The following is a 15,335-nucleotide window of genomic DNA, read 5'->3' on the forward strand; positions in this document are numbered from 1 at the left end:
ACAGGTAAGGCCTCTTTGGACATGTGCAACACCATTGTGCTCTAGGAACACTATTATGTGACATAAATGTTGACCTATTCAGTCAAATCAATAAAAAGTTATGATTTTGAAATGATTCCATAAGAATATGATTTTTTATGAACAGAAAAATAAATTTTGTGAATAGGTTTGAAAAAGGAGAAAAAGAAAAGACCAAAAAGACCTTTGGATTATCTGAGATAGTAAATGTTTAGGTCCTTGGTCTTAAATGGTGTCTAAAGACAGCACCTTCAGTAACAAAATAATCCTTGGTCACAATTATCTAATATTTATCCAATGAGTCAGCCCCCCGAACAGACAAAAGCATTTTTGGCAGCACCTATTTTACCTTGAAATTTTCTCTTGCAAAGTAACCCTAGCCTGACCTTGGTTAGCTTATCAAATGAGCTCATCCTCCGGCCTGAAGGACTGTGGTCTAGCGGAGGAACAGCGTGGCAACCGGCCAGCACAGCTCCATAAATCGTCTGGAGGGCACCCACCTCAGGAGCATTCTCATCCTCTATTTTCTTTTCTTTTTCTTGGTCAGGATTGGAAATATGGGACAAAGGCAGGAAGATATAATGTAACATGGGTGGGCCATGGAGTCCGATCAATCCATATGGGAAATCTAGTGCTGATGTTTATTTTCTGGCTAAACTTTAGTACAAGGAAAATACCTTTCTTAATTTCATGTTTCTCATTTGTAAATCAAAGCTATTCACCTCCTTCCTACAAGTTTGTCATGAAGCATCAAGGAAATACATATATTCATGGTGGAACCTAGCTTCCAGGACCTGGTATTCTCAATAAATATTCTTTATTTTCCTTTGCAATGAGAAGAAGAGTTGGAGATAAATAAATGCCCTTCAGTTTGGATGTATCTGTACATGGGCTTCTCTGGTGACTCAGCGGTAAAGAATCCACCTGCAATGCAGGAGACAGGGGTTCAGTCCCTGGGTCAGGAGGATCTCCTGGAGACGGAAATGGCAACCCATTCCAATATTCTTGCCTGGGGAATCCCATAAACAGAAGAGCCTGGTGGGCTATAGTCCACGGGGTTGTAAAAAGAGTAGAGAGGACTGAGTGACTAAACAACAACAGAGTCTGACTGACATCCAGAGTGAATTAAGTCAGAAAGAGATAAATCTCATATATTAACGCATATGTATGACATCTAGAGAGATGATACAGATGATCCTCTTTTCACGGCAGGAATAGAGACATGGAGAGAACGGACATGAGGACATCAGGGGGAGATGAATTGCGAGAGTAGCACTGACATATATATACCATCATATATAAAATAGATCATGGAAACCTGCTATAAAGCACAGGGACCTCATCTTGGCACTCTGTGATGACCTACAGGTGTGGGATGGGGGTGGTTGTGGAAGATTCAAGAGGGAAGGAATATATGTATATATAACTGTTTCACTATATTGTACAGCAGAAATGATACAACATTGTAATTATCCTTCAATTAAAAAAAAAGATAAAACAAATTTTTTTTAATACCCTTCATTTCACCCATCACATGTCATTGATTGGACCTCATCAGTGAGCCAACAGAGCCGTTATTATTCAACAGAGCCAGCATCCCTAAGGTTGGAAGGTATGTCAGAATTCTAGAAGAAGAAGGATGAAAAGATTATCTCTCACAAGGAAATAACACCACTGGTGGATATTCCTGAAATCTGAGGAGCTGAGTAAGATTCAGGAACTTAGGAATGCTAACGTAACTGCAGTACAGAAGGATTTGCAAGCATGCTCTAAAATATGAAATCATAAAAACCCACATAAACATAAAAAGTACATGTATGCCCTAACAAAATCAAGAAAAAAATTGTAAAAGTTGATGTGTTTGTATCTGAGTGTTAGATTCAGCCTCTTTTATAAGTTGGTATTATTTTCATTTATTTCACTTTACTCATCATGTTTTTTTTCAAATACAGAAAGAACCCATTCCATTTCAATTATCAGTAGCACATGTTATCTCATTACTATCTGCCCATGATAAATGCTGCTGTTATCTATGAGACAGTCATTTAAACAGTTATCACTGAGATTCTGTTCAAGTCAAAAACATGATTTATTTTACCCGGTAAAATTAAATGGCTATGATATTAGGAAAAATGTGAGGGTATCAGTTTAATTCTTCTTCAGGTAAGCATGCTTTGCATTCTGTAACTAAAGTCAAGTTTAAAGATTAGTGGCTAATCTTACCTTTTATGGTCACTATTCATGACTTCTGTTGGGTCTCAGCAGAGATGAGTAATGTGTTATCTCTAACCTCTTTCTGCTTCCTGTGTAAGAAAAGATGGGTTCTAAAAGACCCACAGAGCTGAGATGGGCTTTAGGATAAGCAGAAAAGAAAGGTCTTAGATTTAGGAACAACAGAAACTTGCAACATTGAAACTTTGCCATTGCCATGTCTAGGGCATACGATTAGCAGCTCTGTAAGAAGCAATCCTATTACATGTATTCTTTCCATTCCACCTACCCAGTTTATTTTAACTCTTATTGGATACATTTCTTAATGGGCAGTGTGCTTTAAGTCAACATATTATGTGTGTGTATGCTATTTAAAACATCAATACAGATAGACCAGCCAACTAATACTTCAAAAACTCTGAGTGAATGGAACCTAATGCATACAAATGTAAACCAAGAGAAACTTACTGTGATGGTTAGGAATGACTTTCACACAGAAGTGGGAAGTCAGTGTTAAACAGTATGATGCAATAAACATCTGATGGAGGAGGGTGGGTGGGTGGGGCAGGGTGGATATGCCAATGCCATGTTACTAATAGCTTCTAGGAAAACCCTCAGTTGAGGAAAACACCAGCATAGAGGCCATGAAGACTTGGCAAAACTACAGACTGGTCATGGAGGCAGGGGATGACTACTAACCACACCAGGGAAAGAGTTCTAGTAAGAATAAAGGGATAGAAATTGGCATTTAGTGTATACTGTGTCCAGAAAAAAGTATATATGTGCAATCCTCTATATATCTATATATAGGATATTCATATATCCTCACAGGATTTCTGTAAGGCAGGAATTATTTTTTATTTTGCTTTTATTTTTATAAGCATAGTTTATTCAAATATAATTGATTTACAATGCTGTGTCAATTTCTGTTATACAGAAAGTGATTAAGTTTTACGTATCAATACATTGTTTTTCATAAGCTTTTCCATTATAGTTTATCATAGGATACAGTAGCACTTTGTTGTTTATCCATCTATACACAATAGTTTGCATCTGCTAAACCCAAACTCCTAGTCCATCCCTCCCTCAAACCCTCTCCCTCTTGGCAACCATAAGTCTGCTCTCTATGTCTGAGTCAAGTCAGTAATTATAAACCATGATTTTCCATTGGATAAAACAGACTTGGAGAGTTTGACAGTTTCGCTAATGGCCACACAAGAAGTGAGATGCACAGCTGGACTGATGTCATTTATTGAATGTTCTCCTCATTTTTTATATGAAGATGACAACAGGGAAGACAAAAGCACTTCAGGTGGAAATCATATATTTGAATGCAGATGTAATAGAAGCAGAGAATTACTCATTTCCTTCAGATATTTAAAACCGGAACTGACTGGAACCCATCTCTCCATCCAGTTTCTACTCAAGGAGTAGTAGGAATGATATAAAAAAAAAAATATTCTCTTGTGTGTTCCCAAGTGCCTTCTCCCCACAAACACAGGAATTTTAAAGACAAAGCATTGCTATATGACCGATGCTGAAGCTAAAGCTCCAACACTTTGGCCACCTGATGCAAAGAGCCAACACAGTGGAAAAGACCCTGATGCTGGGAAAGATTGAAGGCAGGAGGAGAAGGGGACGACAGAGGATGAGATGGTTGGGTGGCATCACCAACTCAGTGGACATGAGCTTGAGCAAACTCTGGGAGATGGTGAAAGACAGGGAATCCTGGTGTGCTGCAGTCCACGGGGTAACAAAGAGCCAGACAGGCCTGAGCGACTGAACAACAACAAGCATTGCTCAAGATGTACTGGTCAAATAATTGAATGCAGCTACTTGGCTAAAGTGCAAGATATATTTAGGAATAGGTTATATGTGACATAATTTTGAAGATAGTGGAAAAACACTACCTCCAAAAAGAAACTAAGAATCACCTTCCTTTCTAAGACTTATAATTCTATAATTAGACATGTGTATGTTTTTACTGGGCTTCCCAGGTGCTGCTAGTGGTAAAGAACCTGCATGCCTAGGTTGGAGACTCAAAAGGGTACGATCCCTGGGTTGGGAAGATCGCTCGGAGGAGGGCATGGCAACCCACCCTAGTATTCTCGCCTGGAGAATCTCATGGACAGAGGAGCCTGATGGGCTATGGTTCATAGGGTGCAAAGAGTTGGACACGACTGACGTGACTTTGCACACACACACATACACACACGTTTTTATTAGCATGTGTATAATCATGAAATTGCATGTAGACTAATTTTTTGCCTTATTTTGAATGACTTTTGTCAACATTTTTTTTAAGAAACTGCTTATTATCTTGGGAAAGAAGCTTCTGATGATGGAGAGGATATATAATGAGAGAGGTACCATGAAGAGCAGAAAAATAGGTGGTATGATACTGATGTTGTCGTTCCGGTCACAAAAGGACACTGCGGGAGTAATGACTTCTAACTGATTACATTCTCTTTGTAAGTTCAACAAGGTTGAGGTTTTCCAAGTAGTCAGTTACATGAAAGTACAAGTGGTAAGTGGACCTGAAGGGTCAGGGATTACATCTGCTGCCTGGACTGTGGTATTTCACCTTCATACTTAATGTTGCCTCTTTATCTTGAATGAATAATGTGACTTCTTGTCCTGCCACTCTCTGCATAAAATGACATACGATGGGGTGGAGGGGCAATCTAATCTGTTTTGCAAATTTGACACAGACTTCCAAGAGCAGGAAGCTGTCTGTGAGTAATGATGCTTCTCATTTGCTTAAATGTCAAACTTCAACCTCATCAACTTTCAGGGGATATGTCAGTAAAGAACATGGGTTTCAGTTCAGCCAGAGAAGATTTCAGTGCCATCCAGTCCTGAAGAAAACAGCTATCAGTTTTTTGAAAACAGAGTGCTTTTTGTATGCTTTTTTTGTTTGTTTATTTATTTCAAGCGGAATAAAATTGGCTGTTTCAGCACTTAGGGTTGTGGACAGTGCTCTCTCTCTTGGTGTTACCAAACAAGCAGCCTACTGTAGAGGTGTTTCCTTATTGAGAATAAAACACTCCTTGGACTAGCCAACATGCACCCCCAAACTATGCAATTAGGATACGAAGATAATGCATCACAGGTCTGTGCAAGCTAGAGTAACATAATAGCAAAAAGGAGCAAATTTTACCACCGAGGTTAAGCCTGAAGCAAAAATAGTTGTGATTTGTAGCCATTCTGCAAAACATCAAAATTGTACTGCAATGCAATAAAGTTCCTCTCCGGGTGGGTTTCTGTTGGAGAGAATGACAGAACAATTAACCCTTCATGGTAATTTATTAATACTGGACCTAGATGCAGAGAACAGGAAATGCATTCAATAGGCTTGCAGACACCAGGGGCAAAGAGTTCATTCTCTACACGCTTTCTAAATCTACAGTGGAATAACAGTGGCGAATTCTGGACCGAGGTCAGAAGAAATGGACCCAAATCTGAATCAAGTTCCTTAAAAACTCATTTCATTTCTCTAATTCTTGCTTCTTCTGTCAAATGTAGGTTACTCTTAGGTTTAAGTGAGAGCATATGTGAAGGTGTCTGGCACACAGTAGGTACTCAACAGATGTTCAATTTTGATTATTCACTTATCATTAAGTATTAGCATAATGCAGTAAAATGTTGCTCTGCTAGTAGCCACATATCATAATTGTTGTAGTTTTAAGGATAGACAATAAGGGAAACAAGAAAAGCATAGCATTATGATGAACAGATTTATCCTTACAACAGATAGCCCTAATAATGTGTATTTCCACCTCCATCCACTTAACTTGCATACTCAAAAGATTTCCTTTATGTTTGCCTTTAAAAAAGGCAGCAAAATTAAAACAGGCTGAAAGAACATGTAGACAGGGCCAACTAAAGTTTTCAGAGGGTTCTTATATTTCTTATCAAATAATAATCTACCTGCTCTGAGGAATGCCTTTCAGTCACCTATCAGCTACTCTGCCCCTGAATAGGTGAGGGACGACAGTGGACGCTTCTTACCAGTCTGACACCCTTGGGGAGAGAAGGTTAAAACCAAGCTGATGCTGAGAGCTGAGTAAGTCTCTTATCAGCCTCCACTGCAGTTACAAAGTCTGCGTTTTGGAATTCAGTGTCTCCCAGCCTATTCCACCTCACTCACCCTCTCCGCCTTTTTGTAATCAAGAGCATCTTCTCCTAGCCTGGCTTCTCTCTTGTCATTTTCCACAGAGATTCCCTCCACACTGCCCTCTGCACTTAAACGCCTCCCACTCTCTCTCCATTCATCAAGGTAGACGCTCCTTCCATTCACAATTCACGTGCAGTCCACCCTCCCTCCCAAAGCTGCTTTTTTAAAAAAGTCGGTTTCCAGCTGCCCTAATAAACTCCATCACCACAGCCACCATCTCGCCACTGCACTCCCCGCCAACCCTCAGAAATTGTGCAGAGGTGTAAAGTGGGCGAAGAAATGTCTGTTTACATACAAACCTAGACAGTGAGGACCTAGCACTTAGCGTGGTCTCAGCTTTGGGAGGGGGCGGGCGGGTGGAAAAATCAGTAGCAAATATTTCCCGAGCCTGGAAACGGAGCATGCTCTGGAAAATACATGCGTACCGTAGATAAATGAATGAATGGATGGGGTAGATGGATGGATGAATGATCCTGATCGCCCTGGTACTTTTCTCAGAGGCCCCTCCTCCCTCCCGCTCGCTCCCAGCGGCACGGGTCCCTTTTAATTCAGCTTCTGTGCATGAGCACACCTCCCTGCTTTGCCTCCGTCCCCACTCCCTGCCCTTTCTTACCACCTTTAGACAGAGCCTCAACCCTCTCTCTCGCCAAAGGACACTGTACCGGGCTCGCAAATCTTTTATGACTCCCCCAGCCCAGGAGAGCTTGTCCCTTAGGGATACAGCTTCGCATCCTACCAGACTGACCTCCCCCCCCAGGAACCCCCAAACACCCGGCCACGGCCACGTGACGCAAAATGATGACTGATTGCCCCCACACTCCGGCACATCCACCTGGACAGCCCTGCCCCTCTTCTGGCGCTGGGAACCCAGGTGATCGCAAAGGCAGCGCGGCTCCCCGCGCCTCCCTGCAGAAATAAAGGATCACCATTCCAGGGCTCGGTTCTGGTTCCTAAAACCCAAAAACTTCTGTTGAATAATAATAATAATAATAATAATAATAATAATAACCCTACCCCGAGAGCAGCGACCTCTTTGTGTGCATCCCTGGGGGGAGGAGGGGTATTGACAGCCCCGGGCACTTGGACTTGGCGGCCCCCGCGGGGGCTGCCCGGGGCGACACTCACCCAGGACGTTCCCAATAAGCGCCACCACGAACACGATGATGTAGCCGGCGATCAGGACCCACTCGTATTCCTTGGGGTGGAGGTACTCCCTCCACAGGTACCGCAGGAATTCCTCGTCGTCATAGTCGGTGGGGTTTAAAAAGGGCTCTTGAGTTTCGTTCAGCTCCGGAGCAGATGACCAGTTGCGACAAGGTGGGGAGTCCTCCAGTTTGGTGCCGGACATCCCTGGCTCCAGCCCGGGTCCACTCAGTGCTGCAAGCGGCTCGGCCCCTGCCCCATGGGCGCCGCGCTCTGAGGCGGGAGGAGGCGCGGACCGGCTACCAGGGGATCCGGAGCAGAAAATGACGTGAAAAGTTACGGAGCCAATGCCTCGGAGTCTCGCGCCCACCGGGCACCCCGTGCGGCGGCGCTGGGGCTGTCTTTGCAGGAGATGCTGCACCAGGAGGCAGCGAGGCTGAGCATCCAGGGACCAGCCAGAGGCTGCAGCAGGGACACCGGGAGGGGACGCTCCCTGGGCTCCGGCTCAATGACTCCTGGTTCCAGCGCGGAGTCCGCAGCCCACAGCCTCCTCCCGCGCCCGGGAAGCTAGGACTAAAGTAGGGGAAAAAAAAAAAAAAATTGAAAATGATGTCAACCTGTGTCTCCGTGAGTTCCATCTCCCTCTTTTCTACTTTCCCCACCAACCACACCCCCCCCACCCCGCCGCCCCCCGCCCTGCATGTCTCAAGTGTAGATCTCTGGACATGAAGCCTGGCAACAGAGGGTTAACATAGGATGTGCCTATGTTTTTGTCTGGGACATTTAAATAGAAAGGGATGAGGGGCAGTCACTGTGTTCCTCAAGTTGGGGGATGCAAAAGTCATTTCAGGCAACATTTGCTTGGCTTTGCCAACGTAGCACTTGCTGCATCTTTGAGGTATCTGCCCCTCTCCTCCATCCTGCTCCTCAAACGATTTGGAGATCATTTTTTTGAATTGAAGGATATACATATATAACTGGAATTGGTCTTTGCAACAGCAAGTGTCTCGTGAAATATAGCAGCAAATCCTTGAAGGACATTAACCCACAACATTAAAGAGATTCTCAGTAGGACGTGGGTTTCCTTAGTGGCTTAGCGGTAGAGTATCCACCTGCCAATGCAGGAGACGTGGTTCAACCGGTGTGTCATGAAGATCCCCTGAAGAAGGAAATGGCAACCCACTCCAGGCGTATTCTTGGCTGGGAAACCCCATGGACAGAGGAGCCTGGTGGGCTATGGCGTCATGACTAAACAACAGCAAGCAGTGGTAGGATGGCATGGTGCACAGGCTGCGGTGAGCTCTCTGGGGAACCCCACACCCTGGCTGCTCTTTCTTCTCATTGACTCAGGACTGGTGTCACCTGCCATTGTCTCATGGGTTGATTTTGTCTCTAAGAGTAGCACTTGGGGATTTGTCAGAGCTTGAGTTCAAGATCCTTTCACTTTCAATAATCATGATAGGAGTATTGCATTGGATTGATTACAATGCAGGACCTGGGTAGGACCTTGGAATCATCTAGCCTGAACTTCAGTTTAATATTAAAAGCCTTCTGATAATATTGTTTATATGTCTCCACCTAGTTTGTGGAGATGTGACCACCACAATTTACTACCTCCACCATCATATGACTGCTCTAAAGCTTAGAAAACTCTTCCTTACATTAAAATAAGGTCTTAAACCAGCATTTGTCTTTCTCAGTTTTTCACTCCTAATTCCTGGTTTGCATCTTATTGCATCTTTACTTGCAATGTCTCTTCCACATAACAATCCTTCACATACCCAAAATAAGCATCACAATTCCCACCATCCCCTTCCACACTTCCTTTGTTCACTATTTCCACAATTATTCTCATTGTTTAGGTGTAGGTATCTCCACAACCTACCTTGGCACGGTCTTTGGACAGTTGTCAATATCTTGCACAGTATGCAACTAGAAGGAAATGCAATAATCTGTTTTGCCAGTACAAAATCTAAACTATTCTTTGGATGCAACCAATGTTTGTAACCAATTCTTTCAAAAGTCACAAGACACTGTTAATTCATATCTAGTGTTTAGTTAAGATCCCTATCCCACCCCTAATCATAATTCTTCATCTATGTTCCGTACTTTACAGTTTACAAAATTCTTTAACGCACATAAATGTAAAAATGCCTGAGAGGCTGGCTATTGTTAGCCCAGTTTTACACACGAGAAAACTGTTCCTGGAGAAATTAAGTGATTTACGAAATGTCGAGTGAGGTATTAGTGACAAAACTGTCTTCTGATCCCAGCCTGATGCTTTTATTATTCAATGGGTGTCGTGTTTCACAAGAAATACTATTATGGTCTTTTTCCAATCTGCACTAGTCAAATTTATTTTTAAGAGAAAAGAATAGATAGGTATTTTTTTGGACAAATATTTACTTGGTGCTTTTATTTCAATCAGTGACCCAAGTTGAACAAGGTTTATGCTTTTATGTATTAATAAATACTTAATAAAAAACTTAAAAAATAAATAATATTTGAGCAAATACTCAAGAAATAAATAAATACTAATAAATACTTAAGGTAATTATGAGGAAGGATAAGTGCTATGATGAAAATCAAACTGATGACGTGAGTAGAGAATTTCAAAGTCCAAGTTAGGAATAGATGGTTGAAAAGAACTGGGTGAAGAGGTGACATGTCACCTTTACCCAAATGGTAAAGGCATAAATTAATTTAATTTTGTTAATTTGAGGCTTAACAAAATCTTCTTGAATACTGATGTCATCAGTAAATCTGACAAGCAGGCCTTCTGTGGCTTCATTTATGGTTACCGATACAAATCTGCTAACAAGGTCCTATAGTATAATGTGTTCCTTTGATTTAATGATATCTATATTTCCCACTTCCCTGTATTAATCTTTTCAAAATGGGAAAAGTTGCTGTAATTTTAGTTTCAACCTTTATTCATTAACTTCTGCAATTTCCTTGCCATTGACAGTCCATAAATATGGACATCATGCGCTATTCCATTGTACTAAGTGCCATTAGCTTTCACCGTGTGGCACTTTAACCTGTCCACAGTTCCATCTGCTCTTTTTAAATCTTCTACCTGCACTTAGCCATCACTCTTTACTAGAAGTGTCAATAAGGAGAAACGAGAATGTCTTTAAGATTTTGTTCTGATGCCTGTTTTATGATATGATGAGCTTGGATTTATCTTGGTCCTGTAAGGATTCCATTTCTGGAAACCTGCTGTTCAGGGTTTATCAAGTGATTTATTTTAAATATGCAATACTCCAATGTCATGCAAAAATTCACTAAAATATTCAAATTATCATGTGTTTTATCTTTTTACAAGCACATTAAAGATGCTGAATATTGCAATACTCATTTTGATATGCCCTGCTTCATTAGATCTCTGGATACCTTTTAGGATATTTGAAAATAATTTTTTGTTTTGTTGATATTATTTTCTTCAATTCCAAATCTTTCTGCTGGGTATGGGGAGGAGTTAGGCCAATATCACAAGACAGAAAAGAAAGTTCCAAGTTTGCCATGATGACCTCTTCAGGCTGTTATAAGAATTAAATGAATTGATAATTTTAGAACAGTGTCTGGTATATAGAAAATGATCTGAAAAATGTATGCTGAATAAAATTTTAAACTGTATGATCTCATGATGTGAATATTCTTTGTTATTACTCTAAGTGTTAATACATTTCCTTAAAAAATGTAGATCACAATAATCTGAGTAATCCTGTTTAACTACCCAGCTTAATTTTTTCTCACTTTTATTTAGCTCCGCTGCTAGCCTGAATATATTAAAAATGAGAAAGTAAAGGAAAATAAATCTCTAAATCAGATTTTTTGGTTCTTTCAGTGTTTGTAGCTATGTTGCTCAGAGATCTCAGATTGTATAGGCTGTCCCAGATCTTCCATACTTTTTGCAGCCCTAAAATGACATTATGGATCCATTTCAATAAATGCTTTTGAGTATCTGTATGTGCCAAGGAGGACATCACTAAGAGCTAGGACATAATGATCAGTAAGACATAGTCCAGCCTCAATGATCTCATAGTCCAATGGTGAATTAGAAGCATTGTAATTATAGGGTCACTCTGTGAGAGTGTCATGAGTACATGAAAGAACACCTAATTTCGCTTGGAGAGAACTGAAAGGATGGTCCCCCACAGGGAAAGTCACTCTTGAGCTGACCCCTTGGAGAGAAGGAGAAGGTGTCTGAGTGGTTAAGGACAGGAAGTGTTCATGCAGAGGGAACAGCCAAGCTTGGAGACTTGGGGAAACATGGAGTGTGGGGGCAAAATCAGGCAAGGTGAGCAAGCTCAGGCCCGCCGTGGCGCTGACGTGGAGGCTGGGCTGGAGAAGGGAGGATTTGAAGGTGACGGCTGGTCGGGGGAAGCTTCATCCTGCTTTCAAAAGGAAGGCAGCAGTTGTGGGGAGTGTGGAGAGGTGAGTATTATTTTAAAATTTAATTGCCCAAATAGACATCATCCAGATGTAAGCATCTTTCTTTAGTACTGCCTTGAGGAAGGCTGACTACATAATAAGAGTATGTTTGAAGTTAATGTCTCTGTTGCTCTATGTATTTTAAATATTAAACTAAAGAAAGGAACAGAGAGGTGTTCCACAATTGACTTCTCAGCATTTGAAAGCAAGTTGCTTTCCTTCCTTTGTTTCTGTCAGAGTGAAAATTTTTATTTTCTCTCAAGAAATAAAAATTCATTATTTCAAGTTGGAGCATCCTTAGTAGTGAGTGTATTGAGCTGACAGATTCTGGAAATAAATTTCCTCAGGTTTACAGGATGTTATCCGATATCTCTAGGCTTTAAACACCGTGACCTTGAGCTAGAGCTTTCTGGAAAATTCCTTGAATCTAGAAATACATTTTCAGATAAAAATGATGAAAAGGGATTCTGATGATGTGATTTTATTAGGAGTAACTCTTTAAAAAAAGTTAATTTGTATCAATTTTACATTTTAAAAAAAGTCTTTATTGAATTTGTTACAAATCCAGACCCATCACTTCTCAGCAAATAGAAAGGGTAAAAGTGGAAACATGGACAGATTTTATTTCCTTAGGCTCCAAAATCACTGCAGATGGGGACAGCAGCCATGAAATTCAGAGATAGTTGCTCCTTGGAAAGAAAGCTATGACAAATCTATACAGCATATTAAAAAGCAGAGACATCACTTTGCCAAGAAAGTTCTGTACAGTCAAAGCTATGATTTGCCCAGTAGTCATGTATGGATGTGAGTGTTGTACCATAAAGAATGTTGAGAGCCAAAGAGTTGATGCTTCTGAACTGTGGTGCTGGAGAAGACTCTTGAGAGTCCCTTGGACATCAAGGAGATCAAACCAGTCAATCCTAAAGGAAACCAACGCTGAATGTTCATTGGAAGGACTGATATTGATGCTGAAGCGCCAATACTTTGGTCACCTGATGGAAAGAGTTGACTTGTTAAAAGGAAAGGTTGAGGGCAGGAGGAAAAGGGGGTAACAGAGGATAAGATGGTTGTATGTCATCACCAACTCAATGGACATGAGTTTGAGCAAGCTCTGGGAGTTAGTGAAGGACAGGGAAGCTTGGCCTGCCGCAGTCTATGGGGTTGCGAAGAGTTGGACATGACTTGGTGTCTGAAAAACAACAATAGAATGATAATTCTCTTTTTAGTTTTTTAAGGACCTTCCATACTGTTCTTCATAGTGGCTGTATCACTTTACCTTCCCACCAGGAACCTGCTTGATCGCACAAGAAGCTCAGCTTAGTCCTCTCTGATGGCCTAGATGAGTGGGATGGGAGAGGTGGGAGGGAGGTCACGTGGGACAGGATGTATGTATACATATAGCTGGTCATCTTGCTGTATAGAAGAAAAAAAATACATATTGTAAAGAAGTTATACTCCAATACAAAGGTACAGACTGTAAGTTTTGGAGTGCTTGCCCATTCTAGGCAAGCACTTTTATGAGCACCCTTTTATGAGAAGAGTTGGTTACCTGCAAGTACTCTGAAGATTGTCTAATCAAGAAAGAGACTGCCAGTGCAATGCCTGCCTTTCTAAAGTATACAACTCAGGGCCTTTTTATCAATAATATACTTCTCATTTGGCTCAACCATCACCATTACTGAACTGCAGAGTGAGTCCATCACCCCAAAGAGAAACCCCATAACCTCTCATTCACCAATCTTCCTGAATGCTGGCAACTGGATTTAACTATTCTGAAAATTTCCTAGGAAAGAGGTCACAGAATATGTGGGCTTTTGTTTCTGCCTTGTTTCATTTAGCATAATAGTTTTGAGGTTCATCCATATTGTAGCATATATCAGTATTTTTAATAGCTGAACAATAATCCATTGTATGGATATATCACATTTTATTTATTCATTCAGCAGTTGATTTTTTTCCACACTTTTTGACTGTTGTAATTCTTTTATGAAATCCACACACAAGTTTTTGTGTTAACTTCTGCTTTCAGTCCTCTGAGATATATACCTAGGGGTAGAATTACTATTTTGCAAGGTAATTGAATATTTAACTTTTTGAGGAATTACCAGGCTGTTTTCCAAAATGGTTATACTCTTCTACATTACCACTAGCAATGTGTAAGTTTACTAATTACTTCACATCCTTACCAATACTTGCCTTTTCCCACACTTTAGAAAAAGAGTTTTTAACTGTCCTGATGGGTGTTAGGTGGTATCTCATTGTGAGTTTGATTTCTATTCCCCTAATGATTGAGAGCATTCTTTCATGTTCTTGTTGGCCATCTGTGTATCTTCTTTGGAAAAAAAAAAATATCTTTTCGAATTATTTGCCTATCTGAAAAATTGTATTTTTATTATTGTAAGCATTTTAAAAGTATATTCTGGTTACTATACCCTTATCAGAAACTTGATTTGCAAATATTTGTTTCCTATTCTGTGGGTTGTATGTTAACATTCTTGATAGTGTCCTTTGATGCAAAATGTCTTTAATTTTGATGAAGTCATTTTTATTCATGTTTTCTTCTGTTATTTTACTTTTGGTATTGTACTGTCTAATTGAAGGTCCTAAAGATCTACGCCTATGTTTCCTATGGAGATTTTTATTGTTTTAGGGCATATATCTAGGTCTTTGATTTATGTGAGTTCACATATGGCATAAGAAAAGGATCCAAATTAATTTTTTTCTTTTTCTTCTTTTTTCTACATATGGATATCCAATTGTCCCAGCACCACTTATTTAAAAAAAACTCTTTTTTTACGCCTTGAACACTTTTGGCACCCTTCTTGAAAATCAATTAGCCATGGACATATACGGGTTCATTTTTAGCCTTTCAATTACATTGCATTGATCTGTATGTCTATCCTTTTATCAATACAGCAATGTTTTAAATCTTATAGCTTCATAGTGTGTTTCAAAATAGAGGAATGTGAGTCCATCAATTTTTACCTTCCTTTTCAAGATTATTTTGGCTATTCAAGATTGCTTGCAGTTCCATATGAATTTTAGGATCAACTTGTCCATGTCGAAAAAAAGACAATTGGATTTTTATAGAGATTGTGTTGAATTGGGATTTGTAGGATAATTTACAGAATACTGCCATCTTAATAGTATTAAGTCCTCCAATAAGCACAGATTATCTCTTATTTAGGCCTTTTAAAATTATTTTTAACATGTTTTATATTTTTCAGTCAATACAACTTTCACATCCTTGGTTAAATTTATTCTTAATCATTTTATTCCTACTAGTGTTGTAAATGGACTTGCTTTTTTAATTCCATTTCCAGATTGCTCCGTTGATAGTGTGTACAAA

At 40.2% G+C, this 15,335-nt stretch overlaps 1 protein-coding gene across 1 annotated transcript in view; it reads right to left on the reverse strand.

Moving 5' to 3' along the window:
* The window catches only part of HCRTR2 (hypocretin receptor 2), a 132,357-nt gene extending 124,603 nt beyond the window's left edge, over positions 1–7,754 (reverse strand). Inside the window, exon 1 of the mRNA XM_061146050.1 lies at positions 7,532–7,754. Coding sequence (XP_061002033.1) covers positions 7,532–7,754 — 223 coding nt within the window. The remainder of the gene's footprint in view (positions 1–7,531) is intronic.
* Positions 7,755–15,335: the final 7,581 nt, after the last annotated feature.

Source organism: Dama dama, chromosome 7, assembly GCF_033118175.1.
Source record: "Dama dama isolate Ldn47 chromosome 7, ASM3311817v1, whole genome shotgun sequence".
Taxonomy (NCBI): Eukaryota; Metazoa; Chordata; class Mammalia; order Artiodactyla; family Cervidae; genus Dama; species Dama dama.